This window comes from Mus musculus, chromosome 2 (genome assembly GCF_000001635.26).
Source record: "Mus musculus strain C57BL/6J chromosome 2, GRCm38.p6 C57BL/6J".
Lineage (NCBI taxonomy): Eukaryota > Metazoa > Chordata > Mammalia > Rodentia > Muridae > Mus > Mus musculus.
The window spans coordinates 40913113-40941037 of record NC_000068.7 but is presented as its reverse complement, the minus strand read 5'-3'; the positions used below and the strand labels follow the sequence as shown (position 1 = coordinate 40941037).

Sequence of the window (27925 nt, the reverse complement as noted above, 5' to 3'; positions counted from 1 at the left end):
GTTTTGGTAAACACATTTAATCTGGAGAAAGTAATGCATGATTGAGCTTTAATCAGAAATGAGATGGCAGGAGTGTGGTTCATTATTTGTGGAATCTATTGTACACTGCATGTGTAATTATAGTTTATGTTATATTACTTTTCTCCTTTAATGTGTCAGAAAACATTGAAAAGTAAACAGCAAACTAAATCAGTGTTAAAACTAATCAGAGATGTTATCTTGGCCATGGAAATTTTGTGACAGCTACTACCCATGAAAATAAGTTTTGATTTGAATCTCACTGAAAATTTTCATTATTATTCATCTAACAATATTTATTGAATATTTATATTGTTTATGTAAAATATGATACTTGTGAAATGAAAGAAAAATACCTTCAGTAATAAATTAAAGTGAGTTTTTGTAGTCCCTATTATTAAGACAAAAATATCGAAACAATTAACATAGATCTTGGGCATATTGAGTCTTAAGCAATTTTTGGTCACCTTGAGTAATTATTCGACCTTGTCAAGAATTAAACCATACCATTAATAAAATGATCAAAGTAACATTCATTACTAGCACTATTATAAATGATAAACTAAGTAATATGCATCTGTGATAGGTAGTATTGGTTGTCAATGCAGTAGATCACTTCAAGCCTCTAGTGCATCTGTCAGGGTACTTCCAGGAAGGTTTAACTGATTGTGAGCCACAACATATCGTAGGCCGAGGTCCTATACTGAATCAAAAGGAGAAAACCAGTAGAACACAAGTTTTTACTTCTTCACTATGAATACGATGTGGCCATCAGCTTCATTATCCTGCAACCAACCCTTCTCTTCCATAAAGAAAATTAACCCTTCCTACATGACACTACTTGGAGGATGGTATTCTGTCTCAGTAGCCAGAATAGCAGCTAATAAAATGTTATATACCTCATACACACTATGAGATGATAACTTCTTATTGATAATTGTGAATACTGAAAAGATGAATATATGAATAATCATAGCTTTGGATCACAGAGTTAAGAAATTCTTTGTTTCTAGATTTTCCTTTCTCTCCTACAAAGTAGTACTATCTTTTGTTTGGATGAATTCTTTTTTTTTTAATTTTTTATTAGGTATTTTCCTCATTTACATTTCCAATGCTATCCCAAAAGTTCCCCATACCCACCTCCCACTCCCCTACCCACCCACTCCTCCTTTTTGGCCCTGGCGTTCCCCTGTACTGGGGCATATAAAATTTGCAAGTCTAATGGGCCTCTCTTTCCAGTGATGGCCAACTAGGCCATCTTTTGATACATATGCAGCTAGAGACAAGAACTCCGGGGTACTGGTTAGTTCATAATGTTGTTCCACCTATAGGGTTGCAGATCCCTTTAGCTCCTTGGTTACTTTCTCTAGCTCCTCCATTGGGGACCCTGTGATCCATCCAATAGCTGACTGTGAGCATCCACTTCTGTGTTTGCTAGGCCCCGGCATAGTCTCACAAGAGAGAGCTATATCTGGGTCCTTTCAGCAAAATTTTGCTAGTGTATGCAATGGTGTCAGCGTTTGGAAGCTGATTATGGGATGGATCCATGGATATGGCAATCACTAGATGGTCCATCCTTTCGTCACAGCTCCAAATTCTTAATAGTCTTGAGCAATCTTTGTGCAACTCCTTTTATTATTACCTAATTTGGTTTTTCATTTAAATTTTTTTTATTTAAAACTACAAACCAATTGTGACATTAGTCTATTTAACACTCTGAATAGCAGACACTTATTTTCAGGGCAGAACTAAAATGTACAATGGAAAGGAGAGCCTACATGGCAGAGACCCTCTTAATGTCCTCCCCAGGCTCATCTTGGGATGTTTTCTTTGAAGTCTAAGTTTGTGTCACTCAACTTTTGTTTAGACTGCCATTGTCCATGATTTTTGCAACACTTATTGCTCAAATTCCTTCCCTCTTTCACCTCTACCTATTAATCTCATCTCCCTTGACCCTGTGTGGCACTACTGAACTTCCTCTTGCCATTTATCTCTATTTATTACTGTAGTATAATATGAAAGCTGTCAACAGTGGGTCAGGCAGGATCTATTGAACATTCCTCATTAACTTATGTTTATTGGGAGAAAAAGCTGAGTGCTACCTATTTGTAAAGAAGAAAACAGAGAAGCATGTTTCCCTATCCTTTACTTTTTTTTTTCATAATATACTTTTTGATCATATTTTTTCTGCTATCCCAGTTCCTTCAATATATTCCACACCCTTTTACAATCCAACTTCACATTTCTCTCTCACTGTTTCTTTCAAAAACAAAACTAAAACCAATTCACAATAAAAGATACAACTAAAAGCCAAAACACAAAACAAAACAAAAAGCACATAAAACCTACAGTCTGTTAGGTCTATACATTTCCTGGACATAGGGCCTGCCCTTAAGTACAGTTAATATACCCAGTGATACTCCATTGGATAAAACTGATTTTCCCTTTCCCAGTGGATATCAATTGCAATAGCTTCATGGTTAGGTGTGGGAGTTCAGAGTGTTCAGTTGTAAATGGGATTTCTTTATCAAACCACTCCAGCCTAGGCTCCAAGATCTGTGCAGAGGGGAAGACTATAATAAATAGAGCTCTTATTGAGGCACAGCAGTAATGACACAAATATGAACTCACAGAGTCTATGGTAGCACACTCGAGCCCAGACAAATTCAACCAGACAAATTCCCAGCACAGAGAATAGAAAGTGGTCCCAAGGAAATTTAAATGGTGAATAACATTATCTGTGTGGAAGAATTTTTTTTTATTTTTGCATTATTCTCTTTTATAATTATTTTTTTGTCAAATGTATTAATCAAGCATTGGCATCATGTTGAAAAAGCAAATATGACTTTGTGTGGTGTACACACCTGAATACGAGTACTTTATAAGCTGACGCAGGAGAATCATGCATTTAAAGGCAGCTGGTAACATTATAAGAAAAATAATACAAAATAGTATCTTCTAAATAAATCAATCAAATCAGAGGATTAAAAATAACCAATAGCAGCTCTGTTCTCCTAGTCCCTTTTCTGGGGCTCTTCCTACTTCCAAATACTCTTATCTCAGAAAGTTTTTATTATTACTATTTTTATTTGACTAATGCCAGTAGTTTCAATGAATTATATACTCCTTTCTAAAGATTTAGAACTAGTGAGCTGGACCAGGACCCTTCTGGTCTGCCATCAGCACCCCTGAACCACAGCCCACTGTGCACGGGTCCCACCAGGAGAGACCTGTTCTACCAGGAGTGCTTTCACTCCCAGGTTCTGAGGTGAGATAGCCACTTTCTTTCCAATAACTGTCTGGAGCTGGGAAACAAGGAGCACACAAGGCACAAGAAAAGTGGAGCAGCTGGGACAGGATCCTTCTAGTTGCCATCTGCACCCAGAGTGTGGCCTATTCCAGAGCCCTCTGTACATAAGTTCCACAAGGAGTCTACCAGGAGTGCTGACATGGGCTTATAGACCCACAGGAGGAACCAGCTCCAGCCAGAAGCAGCAAGAACATCTAATACCAGGAATAACCAAATGGAAAAAGGCAAACACAAGAATCTTACTAACAGAAACCAAGACTACTTGGCACCATTAGAATCCAGTTTTCCCACCACAGCAAGTCCTGCATAACCCAACACACCGGAAAAGCAAGAGGTAGATTTAAAATCATATCTCATGATGCTGATAGTAGAGTTTAAGTAGGACATAAATAACTCCCTTAAAGAAATACAGGAGAACACAGGTAAACAGGTAGTCAGAATGGCTAAGATAAAAAATTCAGGTGACAGCAGATGCTGGCGAGGATGTGGAGAAAGAGGAACTCTCCTCCATTGTTGGTGGGATTGCAAGCTTGTACAACCACTCTGGAAATTAGTCTGGCAGTTACTCAGAAAATTGGACATAGTACTACCGGAAGATCTAGCAATACCTCTCCTGGGCATATACCCAGAAGGTGTTCCAACTGGTAATAAGGACAGATGCTCCACTATGTTCATAGCAGCCTTATTTATAATGGCCAGTAGCTGGAAATAACCTAGATGTCCCTCAACAGAGGAATGGATACAGAAAATGTGGTACATTTACACAATGGAGTACTACTCAGCTAGTAAAAGGAATGAATTTATGAAATTCTTGGGCAAATGGATGTTTCTGGAGGATATCATCCTGAATGAGGTAATCCAATCACAAAAGAACACAAATGGTATACAGTCACTGATAGGTGAGATTAGCTCAGAAGCTCAGAATACCCACAATACAATTCACAGACCACATGAAATTCAAGAAGAAGGAAGACAAGTGTGTATACCTTGATCCTTCTTAGAAGTGGGGATAAATTCCCATGGAAGGAGTTACAAAGTGTGGAGCAGAGACTGAAGGAATTACCATCCAGAGACTGCCCCACCGGGAGATCCATACCATATACAGTCATCAAACCCAGGCTCTTTTGTGGATACCAACATGTGCTTGCTGACAGAAGCCTGTTATAGCTGTCTTCTGAGAAGCTCCACCAGTGCTTGACAAATACAGATGTGGATGTTCGCAACCTACCATTGGACTGAGCACAGGGTCCCCAGTGAAGGAGTTATAGAAAGGACTAGAAGAGCTGAAGTGTTTTGCATCTCCATAGAAGGAACAACAATATGAACTAACCATTACCTCCCAGAGCTCACAGGGACTAAACCACCAACCAAGAGTACACTTGGTGGGACTCATGGCTTCAGCTGCATATATAGCAGAGGATGGCCTAGTTGGTCATCAATGTGAATAGAGTCCCTGGTTCTTGTGAAGGCTCTATGCCCCAGTGTAGGGGAATTCCAGGATCAGGAAGCAGGATTGGGTGGGTTGTTGAGCAGGGGATGGGGGAGGGTAAAGGGATGGGAATTTTAAGAGGGGAAAACTGGAAAGGGAATAACATTTGAAATGTAAATAAAGAAAATATCTAGAGCCGCTGAGGCAGCACCCTTGGCGGGCCGCAGACAGCCGGCCACCATCCGGACCAGAGGACAGGTGTCCGCCTGGCTTGGGAGGCAGCCTCAGCCTCAGCAGCAGCGGTCGCCATCTTGGTTCCAGGACTCAGCAGAACTTAGGAAATTAGTCTGAACAGGTTAGAGGGTGCGCCAGAGAACCGGACAGCTTCTGGGACGGGCGGAAGCACAGAGCCGCTGAGGCAGCACCCTTGGCGGGCCGCAGACAGCCGGCCACCATCCAGACCAGAGGACAGGTGTCCGCCTGGCTTGGGAGGCAGCCTCAGCCTCAGCAGCAGCGGTCGCCATCTTGGTTCCGGGACTCAGCAGAACTTAGGAAATTAGTCTGAACAGGTCAGAGGGTGCGCCAGAGAACCGGACAGCTTCTGGGTCAGGCGGAAGCACAGAGCCGCTGAGGCAGTACCCTTTGCAGGCTGCAGACAGCCGGCCACCGTCCAGACCAGAGGACAGGTGTCCACCTGGCTCGGGAGGCGGCCTCAGCCTCAGGAGCAGCGGTCGCCATCTTGGTTCCAGGACTCCCTGGAACTTAGGAATTTAGTCTGCACAGGTGAGAGTCTGCACCACAGAAGCTGACAGCTTCTGGGAACTGCCAAAGCAAAACAGCTTCTGAGAGAAGCCCTGTTTTGGGCCTTCTTCTTCGACCAGGAGGAGGTCCAAAAACAAGATATCTGCGCACCTTCCCTGTAAGAGAGCTTGCCAGCAGAGAGTGCTCTGAGCACTGAAACTCAGAGGAGAGAATCTGTCTCCCAGGTCTGCTGAGAGACGGTAACAGAATCACCAGAAGAACAATCTCTAAACAGAGTCAACTATAACTACTAACTCCAGAGATTACCAGATGGCGAAAGGTAAAGGTAGGAATCCTACTAACAGGAACCAAGACCACTCACCATCATCAGAACCCAGCACTCCCACTTCACCCAGACCAGGGCACCCCAACACACCCGAAAACCTAGACCTAGATTTAAAAGCATATCTCATGATGATGGTAGAGGACATCAAGAAGGACTTTAATACATCACTTAAAAAAATACAGGAGAACACTGCTAAAGAGTTACAAGTACTTAAAGAAAAACAGGAAAACACAATCAAACAGGTAGAAGTCCTTACAGAAAAAGAGGAAAAACCATACAAACAGGTGATGGAAATGAACAAAACCATACTACCTAAAAAGGGAAGTAGACACAATAAAGAAAACTCAAAATGAGGCAACACGGGAGATAGAAACCCTAGGAAAGAAATCTGGAACCATAGATTTGAGCATTAGCAACAGAATACAAGAGATGGAAGAGAGAATCTCAGGTGCAGAAGATTCCATAGAGAACATCGGCACAACAATCAAAGAAAATGGAAAATGCAGAAAGATCCTAACTCAAAATATCCAGGAAATCCAGGACACAATGAGAAGACCAAACCTACGGATAATAGGAGTGGATGAGAATGAAGATTTTCAACTCAAAGGACCAGCAAACATCTTCAACAAAATTATTGAAGAAAACTTCCCAAATATAAAGAAAGAGATACCTATGAACATACAAGAAGCCTACAGAACTCCAAATAGACTGGACCAGAAAAGAAATTCCTCCCGACACATAATAATCAGAACAACAAATGCACTAAATAAAGATAGAATACTAAAAGCAGTAAGGGAAAAAGGTCAAGTAACATACAAAGGCAAGCCTATCAGAATTACACCAGATTTTTCACCAGAGACTATGAAAGCTAGAAGAGCCTGGACAGATGTTATACAGACACTAAGAGAACACAAATTCCAGCCCAGGCTACTATACCCAGCCAAACTCACAATTACCATAGATGGAGAAACCAAAGTATTCCACGACAAAACCAAATTCACACATTATCTCTCCACGAATCCAGCCCTTCAAAGGTTAATAACAGAAAAAAACCAATACAAGAACGGGAACAATGCCCTAGAAAAAACAAGAAGGTAATCCCTCAACAAACCTAAAAGAAGACAGCCACAAGAACAGAATGCCAACTTTAACAACAAAAATAACAGGAAGCAACAATTACTTTTCCTTAATATCTCTTAACATCAGTGGTCTCAACTCCCCAATAAAAAGACATAGACTAACAAACTGGCTACACAAACAAGACCCAACATTTTGCTGTTTACAGGAGACACATCTCAGAGAAAAAGATAGACACTACCTCAGAATAAAAGGCTGGAAAACAATTTTCCAAGCAAATGGTATGAAGAAACAAGCTGGAGTAGCCATCCTAATATCTGATAAGATTGACTTCCAACCCAAAGTCATCAAAAAAGACAAGGAGGGGCACTTCGTTCTCATCAAAGGTAAAATCCTCCAAGAGGAACTCTCAATTCTGAATATCTATGCTCCAAATACAAGGGCAGCCACATTCATTAAAGAAACTTCAGTAAAGCTCAAAGCACACATTGCACCTCACACAATAATAGTGGGAGACTTCAACACACCACTTTCACCAATGGACAGATCATGGAAACAGAAACTAAACAGGGACACACTGAAACTAACAGAAGTGATGAAACAAATGGATCTGACAGATATCTACAGAATATTTTATCCTAAAACAAAAGGATATACCTTCTTCTCAGCACCTCATGGTACCTTCTCCAAAATTGACCACATAATAGGTCACAAAACAGGCCTCAACAGATTCAAAAATATTGAAATTGTCCCATGTATCCTATCACATCACCATGCACTAAGGCTGATCTTCAATAACAAAAAAAATAACAGAAAGCCAACACTCACGTGGAAACTGAACAACACTCTTCTCAATGATACCTTGGTCAAGGAAGGAATAAAGAAAGAAATTAAAGACTTTTTAGAGTTTAATGAAAATGAAGCCACAACGTACCCAAACCTTTGGGACACAATGAAAGCATTTCTAAGAGGGAAACTCATAGCTCTGAGTGCCTCCAAGAAGAAACGGGAGACAGCACATACTAGCAGCTTGACAACACATCTAAAAGCTCTAGAAAAAAAGGAAGCAAATTCACCCAAGAGGAGTAGACGGCAGGAAATAATCAAACTCAGGGGTGAAATCAACCAAGTGGAAACAAGAAGAACTATTCAAAGAATTAACCAAACGAGGAGTTGGTTCTTTGAGAAAATCAACAAGATAGATAAACCCTTAGCTAGACTCACTAGAGGGCACAGAGACAAAATCCTAATTAACAAAATCAGAACTGAAAAGGGAGACATAACAACAGATCCTGAAGAAATCCAAAACACCATCAGATCCTTCTACAAAAGGCTATACTCAACAAAACTGGAAAACCTGGACGAAATGGACAAATTTCTGGACAGATACCAGGTACCAAAGTTGAATCAGGATCAAGTTGACCTTCTAAACAGTCCCATATCCCCTAAAGAAATAGAAGCAGTTATTAATAGTCTCCCAGCCAAAAAAAGCCCAGGACCAGACGGGTTTAGTGCAGAGTTCTATCAGACCTTCAAAGAAGATCTAATTCCAGTTCTGCACAAACTTTTTCACAAGATAGAAGTAGAAGGTACTCTACCCAACTCATTTTATGAAGCCACTATTACTCTGATACCTAAACCACAGAAAGATCCAACAAAGATAGAGAACTTCAGACCAATTTCTCTTATGAATATCGATGCAAAAATCCTCAATAAAATTCTCGCTAAACGAATCCAAGAACACATTAAAGCAATCATCCATCCTGACCAAGTAGATTTTATTCCAGGGATGCAGGGATGGTTTAATATACGAAAATCCATCAATGTAATCCACTATATAAACAAACTCAAAGACAAAAACCACATGATCATCTCGTTAGATGCAGAAAAAGCATTTGACAAGATCCAACACCCATTCATGATAAAAGTTCTGGAAAGATCAGGAATTCAAGGCCCATACCTAAACATGATAAAAGCAATCTACAGCAAACCAGTAGCCAACATCAAAGTAAATGGAGAGAAGCTGGAAGCAATCCCACTAAAATCAGGGACTAGACAAGGCTGCCCACTTTCTCCCTACCTTTTCAACATAGTACTTGAAGTATTAGCCAGAGCAATTCGACAACAAAAGGAGATCAAGGGGATACAAATTGGAAAGGAGGAAGTCAAAATATCACTTTTTGCAGATGATATGATAGTATATATAAGTGACCCTAAAAATTCCACCAGAGAACTCCTAAACCTGATAAACAGCTTCGGTGAAGTAGCTGGATATAAAATTAACTCAAACAAGTCAATGGCCTTTCTCTACACAAAGAATAAACAGGCTGAGAAAGAAATTAGGGAAACAACACCCTTCTCAATAGTCACAAATAATATAAAATATCTCGGTGTGACTCTAACTAAGGAAGTGAAAGATCTGTATGATAAAAACTTCAAGTCTCTGAAGAAAGAAATTAAAGAAGATCTCAGAAGATGGAAAGATCTCCCATGCTCATGGATTGGCAGGATCAACATTGTAAAAATGGCTATCTTGCCAAAAGCAATCTACAGATTCAATGCAATCCCCATCAAAATTCCAAGTCAATTCTTCAACGAATTAGAAGGAGCAATTTGCAAATTCATCTGGAATAACAAAAAACCTAGGATAGCAAAAACTCTTCTCAAGGATAAAAGAACCTCTGGTGGAATCACCATGCCTGACCTAAAGCTTTACTACAGAGCAATTGTGGTAAAAACTGCATGGTACTGGTATAGAGACAGACAAGTAGACCAAAGAAATAGAATTGAAGACCCAGAAATGAACCCACACACCTATGGTCACTTGATCTTCGACAAGGGAGCTAATACCATCCAGTGGAAGAAAGACAGCATTTTCAACAATTGGTGCTGGCACAACTGGTTGTTATCATGTAGAAGAATGCGAATCGATCCATACTTATCTCCTTGTACTAAGGTCAAATCTAAATGGATCAAAGAACTTCACATAAAACCAGAGACACTGAAACTTATAGAGGAGAAAGTGGGGAAAAGCCTTGAAGATATGGGCACAGGGGAAAAATTCCTGAACAGAACAGCAATGGCTTGTGCTGTAAGATCGAGAATTGACAAATGGGACCTAATGAAACTCCAAAGTTTCTGCAAGGCAAAAGACACTGTCAATAAGACAAAGAGACCACCAACAGATTGGGAAAGGATCTTTACCTATCCTAAATCAGATAGGGGACTAATATCCAACATATATAAAGAACTCAAGAAGGTGGACTTCAGAAAATCAATTAACCCCATTAAAAATGGGGCTCAGAACTGAACAAAGAATTCTCACTTGAGGAATACCGAATGGCAGAGAAGCACCTGAAAAAATGTTCAACATCCTTAATCATCAGGGAAATGCAAATCAAAACAACCCTGAGATTCCACCTCACACCAGTCAGAATGTCTAAGATCAAAAATTCAGGTGACAGCAGATGCTGGCGAGGATGTGGAGAAAGAGGAACACTCCTCCATTGTTGGTGGGATTGCAGGCTTGTACAACCACTCTGGAAATCCGTCTGGCGGTTCCTCAGAAAATTGGACATAGTACTACTGGAATATCCAGCAATACCTCTCCTGGGCATATATCCAGAAGATGCCCCAACTGGTAAGAAGGACACATGCTCCACTATGTTCATAGCAGCCTTATTTATAATAGCCAGAAGCTGGAAAGAACCCAGATGCCCCTCAACAGAGGAATGGATACAGAAAATGTGGTACATCTACACAATGGAGTACTACTCAGATATTAAAAAGAATGTATTTATGAAATTCCTAGCCAAATGGATGGACCTGGAGGGCATCATCCTGAGTGAGGTAACACATTCACAAAGGAACTCACACAATATGTACTCACTGATAAGTGGATATTAGCCCAAAACCTAGGATACCCAAGATATAAGATACAATTTCCTAAACACATGAAACTCAAGAAAAATGAAGACTGAAGTGTGGACACTATGCCCCTCCTTAGAAGTGGGAACAAAACACCCTTGGAAGAAGTTACAGAGACAAAGTTTGGAGCTGAGATGAAAGAATGGATCATGTAGAGACTGCCATATCCAGGGATCCACCCCATAATCAGCATCCAAACGCTGACACCATTGCATACACTAGCAAGATTTTATCGAAAGGACCCAGATATAGCTGTCTCTTGTGAGACTATGCCGGGGCCTAGCAAACACTGAAGTGGATGCTCACAGTCAGCTAATGGATGGATCACAGGGCTCCCAATGGAGGAGCTAGAGAAAGTACCCAAGGAGCTAAAGGGATCTGCAACCCTATAGGTGGATCAACATTATGAACTAACCAGTACCCCGGAGCTCTTGACTCTAGCTGCATATGTATCAAAAGATGGCCTGGTCGGCCATCACTGGAAAGAGAGGCCCATTGGACACGCAAACTTTATATGCCCCAGAACAGGGGAACGCCAGGGCCAAAAAGGGGGAGTGGGCGGGTAGGGGAGTGGGGGTGGGTGGGTATGGGGGACTTTTGGTATAGCATTGGAAATGTAAATGAGCTAAATACCTAATAAAAAATGGAAAGAAAAAAAATTTAAAAAAAAAGAAAATATCTAATAAAAAACATCTACCCTATGCTCAGTCCATTGGTTGGATGGGAGCCTCCCCCTCTGTATTTGTCAGGCTCTGGCAGAGCCTCTAAGGAGATAGCTATATTAGGCTCTTGTCAGCTTTGTTTGTTTTTATTCTGTCTTCTCTATACTCCTTATTTTAGATGACTGTGTTTATTCTAATGTATGAATGAATAAATGGGTGTGTGTTTGGGTGGGTGGGGAATTGGGGAGGATGGGAGGGGGTGGGGGAAGGGAAACTGTAACACAAATACATTGTATAAAAGTACATTTTAATTTTTAAAAAAATCTAAAAAATATATTTAGAGCTAGTATTCACAAATAGGAGAGAACATCTGTTTTGTTCGTTTTGGTTTTGGTTTTGGTTTTGGTTTTGGTTTTGGTTTTTTGTTTGTTTGGGAGAATTTCACTGTTTGGGGACTTTGGTATAATAATTTCTAATTTTTTTCCACTTACCTCAAATGTTATTATTTAATTTTTTTCTTAAGCCTGAGTAACATTCCATTTTGTGTATGTATCACATTGTCATTATCCATTTGGTATTTGAAGGGCATTCAGGATGTTTCCATTTCCCAACTAATGTGGATAGAGTGGCCGTGAATGTAGCTGAGCAAGGATTTGTGGAGCAGAATGTCCAGTATTTTGAACAGATATTGAAGAGAAATATAGCTAAGCAATATGATAGATTTATTTTGGATTTGAGGGAATTCTCCACACTGATTTACAGAGTGTCTGCACTAGTTTGCAATCCCATAAATTATTAATGATGGTTCTCCTTAACCTAAATCTTTAACACACATCATTGTATTATTGACTTCAACGACTTGTTTTCATAAACCTTTTGTTGTACTTAGGATAGAAAACTATTTTTTCCTAATTAAGTTTGACCTTTTCACTATTTTATTAATTTGATTTGGAAAACATTTTCAATTTTATATACATTTTGAAAAGTTTAGTGGATTCTACATTTAACTGTTACACTAAAATTACAGCCATTGTGAGATCCAGTGTCACAAAGAATGTGTTCTGGTTTTTATTAACAGGATATAATCTTTTTTGAATGCTTATTAAATTCAAGTATTATTTTCAACTTTTATATATACTTTATGTACAAAGTTTGTCATTTGCAAGTAAATACAAAGTTTGTCATTTGCAAGTAAATCAACTAATTTTATTCCTTCCAGAAGAAATTCTTCTTTATTCATCTTTTGCTTGCTTATCATAATTTTTGAACTCTATTTCAGTAGATGTTAACTTTCTTATTCATCCTTTGCTCCTTTTTTTTCTATTCATATTTTGAAGAAAACTTACATAGGTGAAATAAATTATATAGCATAGTATGATGACACTCAATGAAATTATAATGTGATTATCCTTACTGTTAACTAATATTCATCCCTCACTTTCTGGAGTAAAAAAGCTATCAATGTTTGAATATTTATATGTTGTGTAAACTATAATTTATTTCAGGTGATTGTCAAGTCTGGACCAGGAACTTTTCTTAGTCTGGCAGTTTATGACAGTTATATCTTCTGGTCAGACTGGGGACGAAGAGCTATTTTGCGTTCCAACAAGTACACAGGAGGAGAAACCAAAATTCTTCGTTCTGATATTCCACATCAACCAATGGGAATCATAGCTGTTGCTAATGACACCAATAGCTGTAAGTTGTAATAGAAAAATATTTCCTAACTCTACAACCTGTCAATTTTTTTTCTCTTTTACTGCATTATACATTTTGTGGTCTTATCACCTGGGAGACAATATTCAGAACTTGACCATCAAGATCCTCTCAAAACTGTCTGAAAAGTTTAAATAACTTCTATAGAACTCAGTTGGTCACCATAAGAACAATTTCTGTTTTAATTATTTATAAAATTGTATCCCATTCTTCTTTAGTCCTCATATCTTTGAAAATAAAGACTCTAAAGACTAACATTTTTTTGCCAAAATTATCCCCTTGATAGGTTTGCATCTGGTTTTATAAATGCTACAGTGATTATAATACAGAAGTGTTTTAGAAAATCCTTTTATAATGACACAACACTCTCAAAAGTCCTGAGTGTCCTCTACATTTGAATCAGTTCACCAGCTTACTGGTTACTTATAATTAATGGGGACTGTATATTCATTACAAAATGTTACTCATAGGCTCTTTCATTGCAGGCGAACTCTCTCCGTGTGCATTATTAAATGGAGGTTGTCATGACCTCTGCCTTTTAACACCAGATGGAAGAGTGAATTGTTCCTGTAGAGGGGATCGAGTATTGCTAGCTAACAACAGATGTGTGAGTAAGTAAGGAAAAGCTATGGAATCGTTTAAAATATATTGAAAATATAATATTGTACTGATAAAGTTTTATTATCCTCCAGCAGTGAATTTCAAGTTTTTTTTTTTCTGTTTATGAAAGAATCTAGCCCATTGTAATGTTTTCTGGCCCTCATGTGACTAGTAACGGTATCTAAGATAATAACTTATAAGTCCCTGTGATTGAGGGCCTGACTGTGTTAGAAACAACTCCAGGAGTTCCTGCATACAAGATCATCTGCCAAATTATAGCTGTGACTCTGAAACTCTGGCAATTATGAAATTCATTACAGCTGAAATAAACTAGAAACCACACAGAAGATCAGCAGCCAGGCAGGAAGCCCCTTCCTAGTCTGTGGTAGTATGTAAATGAGAGAGAATGACTCATAGAGCTTATTTGTAATCATTTCCAAACTGTTAATTAAGAATGTAACATTCCAGCCTTGCACAATGTTTATTCCTCCCAAAGGCATTGCAGTCTTTAATTAGTACCATTACAATACACCCTTATTAACAGCAAAATTTCCAAAATAAATAATGGTTCAAGTATTTCAATATTGCCATGAAAAATTAGCAAGCAACATAAAAAAGGTTAATTTCCCTTTAACACTGAAACTTTGTATAAGAAAGGTGGAAAATGAAACATCTTGTTGGAAATTGGTGAACTCGTTTTCAGAATGCACTAGATTTGAAACATTTTTTCCTCATTTGTATTCTTTTCTTTTATCATTCATGTTAGGAAGTTAACAAAAGTAGATATGTTTACATAATTAAAAATAAGTATTTTCATCTTTATCTTCATAATTCTTTGTCCCTTATTTACAAAGAGGATCCTTTCTTATATTTGCTATGTGCCTTTTTGTTTTGTGAACTTGTATTACAAACAAGGGCACATCTTAGTAAAAAATAAAGATTTGGCTTTCTGTAAGACTGTGTCAGAACAAAGAAGAGAATGCTTCTACTATTCAGAGAATTTTGATGCAGATAAACAATTTTAATAGTGTGTGCCTCAAATCCCCAGATCTCTTTGTTGCCAACACTTCTTTGAACAGATCAGGTAACTACCTGAATTACATTTCAATTTGCCTTTGTGGGTTGGGTCCTAGATCAGGGCCTGATGCTGTGTGCACACCTGGAACATCAGTCATACATTCAAGTCATTCATGTTTCTCTCAGGTCACATTGTAGGGCAAGGTTCATGCAGTGACATTGATAAACAGAGCAAGGGTAGTGCAAGTGCAGTGTAGCCCTGTTGTAACAACATTAACAACAAAGGATGCGTAACTGCCCCAAATAAGCTCCCAGCTTCTCTTTGCTGCTGAGAGGTGAGGAATCAAACAAGAAAAATATTTTAAACGTGCAGAGTTGCAGGGCTCTGGAACTGAAGTGTGGCACGGGGCTCCTGAAGCAGGACAAATCGTTGTGCAGGCATTCTCTATCATTCATGTGTTTGTTTTGAAATCCTGTCGTCCATTTGCAAAACCACAAAGTACCTTCTGCTTTCTTCTTGTCAAACCATTGACAAGAGCCTAGGACATTTCTGAGACAGATATGCTAACATTGTTCATGAATGTTAGTGGTCTTTTTCATTTACTGACACAAGCATGAGGGTAAATGTAGAAAAAAAAACATTTGTTCTCGTTGGCAAAATATATAAATATCTACATCTCACGCATCATTGTTAATGTTCTGGATTTAGTTGACATCAGTATCCATCACAGAACCAGGACGGGCAAGCGCGCTTCAGTGAAAACACTCATCATGTAAGACAATGTGAGGAAAGACAAACCTGAAAATAGACAGAAACAGAAAGTGTTCAGTGTTGTGTACCAAATGGAAGTGCGAGCAAGAATTCTGTCTGGACAAAAGTTATTTTGCATTACACATATATTTTATTTTCATTCTGTTGCTGTAATAAAACCCTGACTTAAGATGTCTTTGGGAGAAAAATGTTTTATCTCACAACTTACTGTCCATCACTTAGGAAAGTCAGAGCAGGAACTCAAGCAGGAAACTGTAGCCAAAACATTAGAGGGATGCAGCTTACAGCTTGCTCATTTGTCTTCCTTACACGACCCAAAACCAAGTTCACAGAGTTGACACCATTCGTACTGAGCTGGGCCCTCTTACATCAGTCAAGAAAATATCTCACAAATAGGCCCATAGGCTACTCTGATCTGTGCAGTTCTTCAGCTGAGGTCCTCTCTTCTGAGGTTCCTCTAACTATATCAAGTTGACAAAAACCTAATGTCACAGAAAACATACACACACACAAAAAATCATACAAGCTGAGAAGATTGTGCTTCTCTAATATATTCATATGTATAAAGATATATTAATTATGATATATATGTATATAAAAATAAAAGAGGCCATGAATTTGAAAGATAGCAAGGAAAGGATTGTAGGAGGGTTTTTCGGGAGAAAAGAGGAAGGAAAAAATTATAAATTTTATACAATGTAATATCAAAAATGCAAATAATAAATATACACACACACAGAAATTGTATCTACAACTATCTATTTGCCTTCTTTTTAGATGTCTGTATGTACCTTTATGATAATCTCAAAAGGAATAATAATATAATCACTCAATACAGATATTTTCTATCATAGAATTGTTCATTGAAACATTAATGTACATAAGTTGTTCATAAAGCCAGTAAAGATAACTTAGAACTTCCAGTAGACCATTCAAAATTTTGTTCATTCCATAATCTAATTTTTCCAGAAGCATTATCAAAATCTTTATATTTTTTTTTAAATAGAGGTTTAAATTCTGTTACTTCCTTTGAAATGATATTTGACTTTTGCTAGAAACAGAAGTTCATTCCAAAATGAGGAGAACATTTGGTAAATACTGCATTGAACGAATTTAACCGAATGAATTAAGTTAAACATTTTAGACACATATATAAGTATTATATATTAAAATTAACGAAAAATTAGGAATAATAGAAATAGTGAATTTCAAGTAACATTAGTAGGTACTTTATTGTCTTTTTCTTAAATTTCTAAAACTGATAATAATTGTGAAATTGGACTGTATCTCTTATAGATATTAATTTTATTACACTAGGAGCTATTAATATGACTTGATTTCAATATATAGTTAGTTACCAAAGGATATGATAAGTATACTCCAGGACATGTCACACCTGAAAACATTGGTTCCCAAACTTTGCTAATGAATCTATTTTTATGTATAAAGGTAAATTACTATTTTCCCCAATTCAGAACTTCAAAATCAAAAGAAATATGGCATTTTCAAGACAAAACCGAGCTATGAAAACAATATTTTGTATTTTATCATTGTTTATACCTTAGAGCAAATCATAAGGAGAAAGAGACAGAGACAGACAATGAGAGACAGACACAGAGAGAGAGAGGAGTAAAGAGCAAGAGAACATGTTCATTTTCCACGAACATCTTAAGTTTTGAGCAGAGGTATCGCTTCTCGGCCTTTTGGCTAAGATCAAGTGAAGTTTTGAGCAGAGGTGGTACATTATCTAAGTACCAAATGTAAAACTGTCTAGAGTCTCATTTATTTTCATTATTTCCACCAACTTCTCCAAAAGTTTTCCAGGTGCTTCCAGGCAAAAAAAAAAAAAAAAAACAGCTATGTTTCCAGTTCTAGTATTCAGTAAGGGAACTGGCAACTGGGTCTCAACAGAGGAAAATTGAGTCACAGGCAGCTATTGGATGAATCACGGGGCCCCCAATGGAGGAGCTAGGGAAAGTATCCAAGGAGCTAAAGGGATCTGCAACCCTATAGGTGGAACAACAATATGAACTAACCAGTACCCCCTGGAGCTCGTCTCTCTAGCTGCATATGGAGCAGAAGGTGGCCTAGTCGGCCATCAGTGGAAAGAGAGGCCCATTGGTCTTGCAAACTTTATATGCCTCAGTACAGGGGAACACCAGGGCCAAAAAGTGGGAGTGGGTGGGTAGGGGAGTGGGGTGGAGGGTATGGGGGACTTGAAATGTAAATGAAGAAGATACCTAATTTAAAAAAAGAAAAAGAAAAAGAAACCTGTAGAATCAGAAAGAAAAAAAAAGAAGTAGATCAACCAGGATATATATCTTGGTTGACATGACTTCTGATTTTAAGGGTTTATATTGGGTAAAATAAAAAGAATGACACTCTTTTCATTGGAATGTTGTATTGTCTGAAAGAATGTATAGTAGTAAGGATACACCGAAGCACTGTTATAATATGTAGAGATTGGATTTTTGAGACAGTATCTTACTGTGCAGTTTAGACTGGCCTTAGACTCTCTACTGCGGCCTGCAATGGCCATAAACTTGTAATCCTCCTAACAGAAGTGATGAAACAACCCTGTCTCAGGATTTAATGTTCTGGGGTTATAATGTGAACAACCACACCTGAGTAATTTTTTCTTAAAAAAAATTATTTTAAGCCAGACTGTTGCCCTATATGTAAATTGTCAAATTGAAACTACTGCTTTCCTCTGCACACATATGATTGGCAAATGATTAACAGAATATATAAGTAGGCATAAAATAGTGATACAACTCTAAAAATACTTCACTAACAACTCCCCAAAGATTTGCTGAGGTAAATCAGGAATGTCAGAACCTGCTTCTGCTAAGTTTTAGTGAATCACATGTGAATCACTGACATTCACTTCATTTTCATGTGTTTATACTGTACTTTAATTTTATAATTAAACTTGAGGAATGCAATGCTAAATAACATAAGAGAATTTTTATTATACCAATACTTACTTTTTGATGTTTCAGCTAAAAACTCTTCTTGTAATATCTATTCTGAGTTTGAGTGTGGAAATGGGGATTGTGTAGACTATGTCCTCACCTGTGATGGTATCCCTCACTGTAAGGACAAATCCGATGAAAAGTTACTCTACTGTGGTAAGTGTTGAACAAAGACTTTTCAGTTGCAGAAGGATATTTTTACTTAGTTTCATAGTTTTAGGTATGTTTGCCTGTCTTTATTTCACATGAATAATTGCCTCAATTTTCTCTCATTGACATATATTTCTGAAGTACCTTGACTAAACTTTGCTTGGGATAAAGTGACACACATCGTTATCTACACAGTTACTACAGTACTCACTGAAGAATATCTTCATCATTTTTCTATCACTTTGACACAAATTAAAAGGGAATTGGAGGCTACTTCGTAAGCTGCCCTATCATTTATATTTACCAATAATTTTAGGCCCATATTTCTAAAAACATAATTCAGAAATATTAATGAGTTGTGTATATTGCAGATCTACTCTTTAGCAGAGATCCGCCCACAGACAAGAACAAGTTGAATAGATGTCAAAGTATTGTTAATTCAATTATTGTTTCAAGGATCAACATAGGGCTAGTGTTCTTTGATTTGGAAACTGGGATAGCCATGATCCAAAAGAAGTATGGCTTTGCATCACTCGTGCCCCAGGTTGATGACAGCAAGTGAAAATTGTTCTCTGAAGAAGATTGGTTTTGCTATTGTAGGCTTCAGCACAAATTTGCCTTCATTCCTTTATTAACCTTTCCTGTACAATTGTCCAGATTTTTACTAAAAATACTGTGATTTATTTTAACTTTATTACACTATCATCATTAGGTCTCCGTATCATGGAAAATTTGGGGGATCTTCTATTAAAATTGCTTCCTTATAATTAACTTAATTTTTTAAAACCTTACCATAGCAATAAGTTTGGTAAATAGAAACACGAAATTTGACAATTTGCATGTAATTTTTCATTGCAGACTAATATTTTCAGTTAAAATGATGGAGAAATATCTGTTTTATTTCCTTACACAGTAATTATTCAAGTTTTGAGTTTAATTTACAGAATAGGGATTAAATATAGAGTTTGAAGGTGGTAGAAATAATATTAAGTGTAAAAATATACATTTACCATGAAATGAGCCTGAGAATAGCATTATATTTTATATTTCTATAAACCAGCTATAAATCATATAGAGGAGGATTTAGTAAGCCTTTTTAAAAATTATACATTTGATATTTGTGTAAGATTTTGAAGATCACACAGGCATCACTAATTCATTTATAATTCTAATTTCTACCACATAGTAATTGTACATTGTTCTGTCACTATTCAAAAATCCTCTTTATTCCCTCTTTTGAGATATTTAGTTAATTTTTGTCAACCATATTAACCCTACTGTAGTAGAAAATGTTACAAGTTATTTCTTCTATCCAAATACACTTGTATTCCCACAGGCTACACATTTTACATCCCCCAATCTCCCACATCTGTTTCCTGTTCCCATGAGACCTATTGTATTTTCTACTTCCTTGAGAAACACCTTAACTCTCCTATATAATGAGAACACACAGTTGTAGGTATTCTGTACCTATCTCCCCATTTAACACAGATGATTTCTTGCTGATCTAGCTGTGTTGATGCAAATGACAGATTTTCAGGCTCTTTAAGAGCTTCTTAGCATCCTTCTGTATACTTACACCATGCTCCCCTAATTCATCTTTGATTGACACTGTTAGAGTTCCTTTTGTGGCAACTGTGAATAATACTGCAGCAAACATATTAGTGCAGGTTTTAGGCTGTAGTTATTTTCATCCTTCAATGTACATATAGTAGAATCATTGACTCATATGATAGTTACACTTCTCAACTTTTGATATAACTCATGTTTTCAATAATGACTGCACTAAAAATGTACAAGCATTCCATTTTCTGTATGTCTTGACTGGAAATTGTAATCTTTTAGTTATTTTTTTTCATGATAGTCATTCAAATGATTATATGGTATTTCATAGTGGTTTTGCCTTGTGTTCTATTGATAGCTATTCAAACATTTTTCATATACTTTTTGGCTATTTAGATATTTTTCTCAGAATATTAATTTAGACCTACTGGGTATTTCAAAGTTATATTGTTTTTCGATTTTGCTGTTGAGTTGAATTCCTTTATATTTTACATATTAACCATTTTCAGGTGTATTTTATATTTTTTTCTGTCTCTGTTTCCATTACTTCTGTCATGTTCTTTGTTATTACTTTCCTTCATATAATTCTGGATTTATTTTACATTTGCTTTGGTAGTTACCTGAGATACATTGCTTGGACTTAATTGTATAATATTTTATTTTAAGTCATTAATATCACCACTTTTTAGTGTTAGCACTCACAACTATACAGTTCACATTGAGTACTACATTTGTGGCATCCTGTGACTTTGGGAGTGTTGCATTTTAATGTCCTCATTTGATATTTTATTTCATTAATTGGTAGTTCAAGAAAATGTTATGCAGCTCAGTGGATATTATAAAGATATTTTAGTAGAAATTTATTGATATTTCTGATTATTTGATATGTACATTTGGAAATGCATGCTTTGTTACATTTTTTTATTATAAAGTCCTTGCCAAAATTAATGAATTAATGGGTGGAGGTAAAGATGGAAATCTTAGCTGACATAATAAGATAAAAAATGAAATTTAAAAATATACTTATTAGGGGAAGAAAAATAAACAAAATTCTCTTTGTTCAACACGGATAAAATTATTATCCATCCAAAAGAATTGTTTAAAATGTTTTAAAAACCCTCATAGAACCAGAAGTAGAATATATTACTACTTCTGAGATATCTCTTCTAAATTGATTATACATTGTATGTTTATTTTTATACATTATAAAAGAAGTGTGGAAAACAATATGTAGATATAACCCGATGAGATGTGTAGTTAATCCCCAGCTAGGAAACACCAAATCACAAAGACTCAAGTGAATCATTTGCTTGCTCTTTGGAAACTAAGGGACATTGTAACTCAGACCTTTGATATAGTTAAGGATAGGTTTATGGGTCAGATTCTGTTAGTTAGGAGAGAAATTTTATTCATGATTTTTACCCTCTAGGAATATTGCTATATGATCTCTAACAGCAAGTTTCTATGTTTATTCATAAGAAAACCGAAGTTGCCGAAGTGGGTTTAAACCGTGCTACAATCGTCGCTGTGTTCCTCATGGCAAACTGTGCGATGGTACAAATGATTGTGGGGACAGCTCTGATGAGTTGGATTGTAAAGGTGAGGAATTTTACATCAGTCTTTGCATGGTAGATGTCATTTCACGTATATATAATATATGTGTATATTATATGTGTATATATTTTAATATGTATATAATATATTATGTATATAATAAACACATGTTTGTTTATTAAAATGTCACAAACTTTTTCATCAAGTAAACTATACTATAAAAATATCTGATGGCATACTTTGTAAATTTTTTGGGAACAGAATGGTAGATTATTGTGTTAAGAAAAGTAAATCAAGGAGGAATGAAGTATCCACCCGTTGTCTTCCTTCTTCTTGATTTTCTTGTGTTTTGCAAATTGTATCTTGGATTTTCTAAGTTTCTGGGCTAATAGCCACTTATCAGTGAGTGCATATCAAGTGACTTCTTTTGTGATTGGGTTACCTCACTCAGGATGATATCCTCCAGATGCATCCATTTGCCGAAGAACTTCGTGAATTCATTGTTTTTAGTAGCTGAGTAGTACTCCATTAAGTAAATGTACCACATTTCCTCTATTGAGGGGCATCTGGGTTCTTTCCAGCTTCTGGCTATTATAAGTAAGGCTGGTATGAACATAGTAGAGCATGTGTCCTTATTACCAGTTGGAACACCTCCTGGGTATATGCCCAGGAGAGGTATTGCTGGATCTTCCGGTAGTACTATGTCCAATTTTCTGAGGAACCGCCAGATTGATTTCCAGAGTGGTTGTACAAGCTTGCAATCCCACCAACAATAGAGGAGTTTTCCTCTTTCTTTGCATCCTAGCCAGCATCTGCTGCCACATGAATTTTTGATCATAGCCATTCTGACTGGTGTGAGGTGTAATCTCAGGGTTGTTTTGATTTGTATTTCCCTGATTATTAATAGGGAACAAAATACCAATGGAAGGAGTTACAGAGACAAAGTTTGGAGCTAAGACGAAAGGATAGACCATTCAGAGACTACCCCTCCTAGGGATCCATCCCATAATCAGCCACCAAACACACACTATTGCACATGCCAGCAAGATTTTGCTGAAGGGACCCTGGTATAGCTGTTTCTTATGAGGCTATGCCAGTGCCTGGCTAATACAAAAGTGGATGCTCACAGTCAGCTATTGGATGAAACACAGGGCCCCCAATGGAGAAGCTAGAGAAAGTACCCAAGGAGCTAAAGGTGTTTGCAACCCTATAGGTAGAACAACAATGTGAACTAACCAGTATCCCCAGAGCTCGTGTCTCTAGCTGCATATGTATCAGAAGATGGCCTAGTTGGCCATCATTGGGAAGAGAGGCTCCTTGGTCTTGCAAACTATATGCCCCAGTACAGGGGAATACCAGGGCCAAGAAGTGGGAGTGGGTGGGTAGGGGAGCAGGGCATGGGTATGGTATAGTAGACTTTCGGGATAGCATTTGAAATGTAAATGAAGAATATATCTAATAAAAAAATTGGAAAAAAGTAAGAAAAGTAAATCAAAAACAAATAAACAAACAAAAATAAACCATAATTGGGGATATGGGAATTTCATGATCTCTCTCATATATGAAATGCAAAACAGTATTGATCACATCATCAGTGGGTACAATGATACAGTTTGGTGCATGCAGGAATTCAATTTTGTAAATCAGTCTAAATGAATTCAGTTTAAAAAGTTATGATTTCCTTTGTGGTTTCTGCTTTCTAATTCACATTTAAACTATTGTCATTTCTTTAATCCTGTTTTTATATACTTGCTTTTAGAGCATTTATATGTATGGAACACTGAATAGACTGTTCTAATAATGACTACTATATTACTTAGTTCTCTTAATCCACCATTTAATTTCTTAGCAAATGGGTAAAATACTTAGATTTTGTCTTTAAAATAAGTTAAACAGATTTATTGAGGCATATTTAAAATACAGTATATGTCACTTGTCTTAAATATACTCAATGGTTTTTAATAAATTAAAATTTTGCACTCATCATACCAATAAATTTCTGAATGTTTATCTGGGAAGGCTCCTATCCTGATTCTCATTTCCTCCACAATTTTCCCATTTATAGGCACTTCACAAAATTAAGATATGCAGTATGCAAGTTTTTCAGTTCCTGCTTCTTTCACTTAAATATGTCTTTCAGATGCATCCATATTATAAAATGTACTAATATGTCGTGAATCATTACTACTCTCTTTTTCTTTTATTATTTCTCCTTTTGGGTTTGTCACTTCAAACCCTCCCTTCTTTTAAATTCATTGCAATTTTTCTCAATAATTGTTCTTATATGTATATATGTATATTTATAAACTATGTCCCCAGGTAAAACCTTCTGTGCATAATATTACATGTATGTGTGTTTTCAGGGCTGAACTTTGGTCTAAGATAACCAGGTGGCCTGCTACTTTCAGGGCTAATTTTTGTTCTTATTTAACGAGGGGGCATACTAGAAATAGTGTTTCCTAGGGAAGACTATTTCTCCCATTCTTACTGTCTGAATTTTTAAGGTGCTTTACCAATGTGTACCTCAGTTTCTAAAACACTAGAGTACAAAAACAAATTGGATAAGTTTATTAATATTATGTTGAATGGTAAATAATACTAAGTTAATAATATTCTATATAAAATGTCATGCTAATGTGTTTTTAAAACTACTGACTACTAATAACCATGAATTGACTACTAATATTTGTAGGTCAAGTAAGAAAATATCAAGCTATCTAAAATCGGGACCTAACAAGTATTTCTAAGGAAAAAAGCCTCCAAAAATTCTCTTAATTTACTGAGCACACATTTTAAGTATACCAAGCTAGACTAAAAGACAAAATTAGCACATATGTACCTCTTCTGCCTCTCGGAAAAATTAAACTTACAGGACACTAGAAGTTTGAAGGCCTATTGTATTTTGCCACATTAACAGGAAATTATTATGGACATTGGGCATGAGGTGAGTGTACTATGACTGCAAACTTGCAGATGAAACTATTCCAAATATTTCGAGAGCCAGAGATTCTGTAGTAAATTTGAGACGGAAGAATTTATTGGCTTTTAGGCTCAATAGGAAAATAAGGAGGACAACTCAAATAGTGTAAAGGATGGTTATTTTATAGAATGCATTAAAATTACTTGCTAAATTAAATATAATTGTCCAAGTATATTTTAGATATAGCAGAAATGTTGACTCAAGAATATTTTTACTCCGGGAAGTCCAAGCATTCAGTTAAAACACTGTAGAGAAAGCAAGATTGCAAGCATGAGCTACACGTAACAATTTATCTTGATGAATCAGAGGTAATTTCTTAATTATGTTGATGAAAATCAACTTGCTGAAGTCATAGGAGGCATCAGATCAAACACTAAATGAGGCAGAAAACCAATCAGTAAGAGATTATTGGTAATGAATATAGAAAATATTTATAAAATAATTGATAGAAAGGAAAAGTGTGAGATAGAAATGGGATAAGATGTCTCCAAAGAATGGCAAAACAGAGGAAATGTGTACAAACAGTTCAAGAGCTCCCAGGAAGGCTTGCAAAGCTCCACAGCCTGTAGTACAACCATTAACTTTATTGTTACTTGACGTTCGAAAGCAGACCTACTGTATTTTGAAATTTGGTTATTTCATATTAAGTATAAAAGTTTAAAAACAATAAAAATTTATAAGATATTGAAAGTAGATACAGGAAATAGGTAAACATTTAAAAGAAGGAAGAAATAAAGTGAGACTAAGAAATTGGTATTATTTATCAAATAGTTTCAATAGTTTAAGCAGAAGAAAATGCATTAAACTAGGTTGATGGTTAAAAATAAGAAGATAGACATTGAAGTAACTAAATAAAAATATGTGGTAATCATGTATCATAAGCTGTTTTTTTTTTTTCTCAAATGAAGCCATTGGACCTTAATGCTATTATTAGCTTTTCTGAAACAAGTAGGATTGTCTTAAGATGGTAATAAATTGGTGTGTTCAAATTTAGAAAATACAGTGCATACTAATAAAATTGTTCTGGATATAGTAAAGAAGTAAGTCTTATAAAATATAGATAAAATACATTATATCTAATTATATCACTAGCAAATGCCAAAGAACCGTATTAAGAAGCAATGTTGTCCTTCTTTTTAAAGCTTAAAAATCTCATTTACCGTCTTAGCATAAATGGGCACTAGAAATCATGCTCTGTAATAGCGTTTCTGTTGAAATTAAATATTTATTAAATAAACAGACACACACACATTGTCTTTATATTTTAATATCGCTTAATTACCTCAATAGCAGGGCTGCTGCTTAAACTCCATGCAGTTAATCCTAAGTTATTTCTTACTAGTTCTATACTCCATCTTGGCCTCTCTGGACCCAGAGGGCTGTCCAGCTGGGCTGTGGTCTAGACCATGTCTCATGGTTCCCTCACATGGCAGCCATGCCACTCTGTCCTGTACTCTTCTCAGGGATGATGTCTCTCCTCTTCTCCACACTGTTCTGGCCTTGTAGATCTCCTGTCTTCTTTCTCATGATTCCTGGCCTGGGAAACCAAAACCCCAACTATGTCTCTTCTCTTCAGATATTGGCTGCTGGCATTATTTACCATTCAGAATTAACTGTGGGCAGAATCCCTCAGTGTCTCCCATGCAGACTCTCTCCTGTAAACAGTTTTGGGAATTAAAATTAAAATGCAAGCAGAAATAGGCCAAACCCACTACATCCCCCCATTTTGCCCAATTAAAAAGGATCTTTTCTCTTAGATATAAGTTGAACTCAATTATATCAGTTATGCAAATTATAAGATATGATATATACTTATAACCTCTAGTCTATCATATTTGTCAACTTAGGTAAAGTACTTTATCATCAATTCTAATAATTCTGTACCTGAATTATGTTTGCCTTTAACTTGTAATACTATCTAAAAACCATCTTTTCAATTCTAGAACATCTTTAATGCTAAAGAACTGAAGTTCAATTATGAGACTATAACTAGTCATCAATCTCATCAGAGATCTGAAAAGGAATTAAATATTACCTGAACATGTAAGAAGCACAAAACATAACTTCCAAAACAATATAATTTGTAGAGATAGCTGACTTCCTAGACATTCCCCAATATTTCTCTTAATGTTAAGGCATCTGTTTTCAGCCTCTGACCCAGAAATATCTGACAGACTTTAAGTGAAGCAGAAATTAGGAAGGACTAGCTTACTCTTTCTGGGAAGAGCTTAGCTGACTATCCCACACCTGTGTGTCCTTTTTTTGGACCATAATTGCCTACAGAATGAAATTAGGGTTTTTCTTACCCAGTGGCTAGCTTGCCACAATTGAAGTGAATCCAATTGGAGGTAATGATGCTCAATATCTTCCTTGAAGTGGAAGGGGGCACTGGCAGGAGCAGGCATGTCTCCTAGTAGAAAGATCTATTAATAATAAAATTATTTTAAATGCCATATTCTGTGGATCTCTTATGCTTTCAAAGACTATCTATATATAGTATATCTGAACTACTAAACCTTTACTACTCTAGGCTATATGTTATTTGAATAATGTTGAAAGCACTTATTGTAATTAAATCAGAATCTAAAATAGCCATGAGTTTACTATCTGACCTGTAACTTGCACTACTTAATTATCTTAAATAATTTTTAGTAGCAGCTATTAGAAACACTGGATCTAAGCTTTGCATTCTTAAATGAGTGACGATGCCTAGCTAAGAGTAACAAAATTTATTTTAAAGTTTGTGTTAATATACAAGGAATTATTCCAGTGAAAATCTTAAACTAGTATCAATAACAAATTCTGTCCCAATGTGAGAAATTATAACTTCAAGTCTACATCAAAATGAAAAGATTTCTACCAATATAAGATTATGGCTATGAAATGTTTTAATGAAGAGTAAATTTAGTAATCCATCACCATATATTCAATTTCTTATAGCATTACTCTACCCCCCTTTTTCTTTTCAGTCCCCAAAGGATAAAGAGGAGAGGAAAGATAGAAATCCCCAAATTTAAGCTCTCTCTAGTTTCCTCCCTGTCCAAAATTATGACCATTTCCAAAGTATCCCTTAAAATGACAACCAATC

General features: G+C 36.4%; 1 protein-coding gene across 9 annotated transcripts in view; it reads left to right on the top strand.

Moving 5' to 3' along the window:
- The window catches only part of Lrp1b (low density lipoprotein-related protein 1B), a 2058309-nt gene that overhangs the window by 1712561 nt on the left and 317823 nt on the right, over positions 1 to 27925 (top strand). For all 9 annotated transcript variants that reach the window (XR_374143.4, XR_374144.4, XM_006498463.4 and 6 more), the window contains exons 44-47: positions 13016 to 13208; positions 13712 to 13837; positions 18618 to 18746; positions 21783 to 21902. Coding sequence is in view for 7 of the 9 variants with exons in the window: in XM_006498463.4 (XP_006498526.1) it covers positions 13016 to 13208; positions 13712 to 13837; positions 18618 to 18746; positions 21783 to 21902 (568 nt within the window). In the remaining 2 variants the exon portion in view is untranslated. The remainder of the gene's footprint in view (positions 1 to 13015; positions 13209 to 13711; positions 13838 to 18617; positions 18747 to 21782; positions 21903 to 27925) is intronic.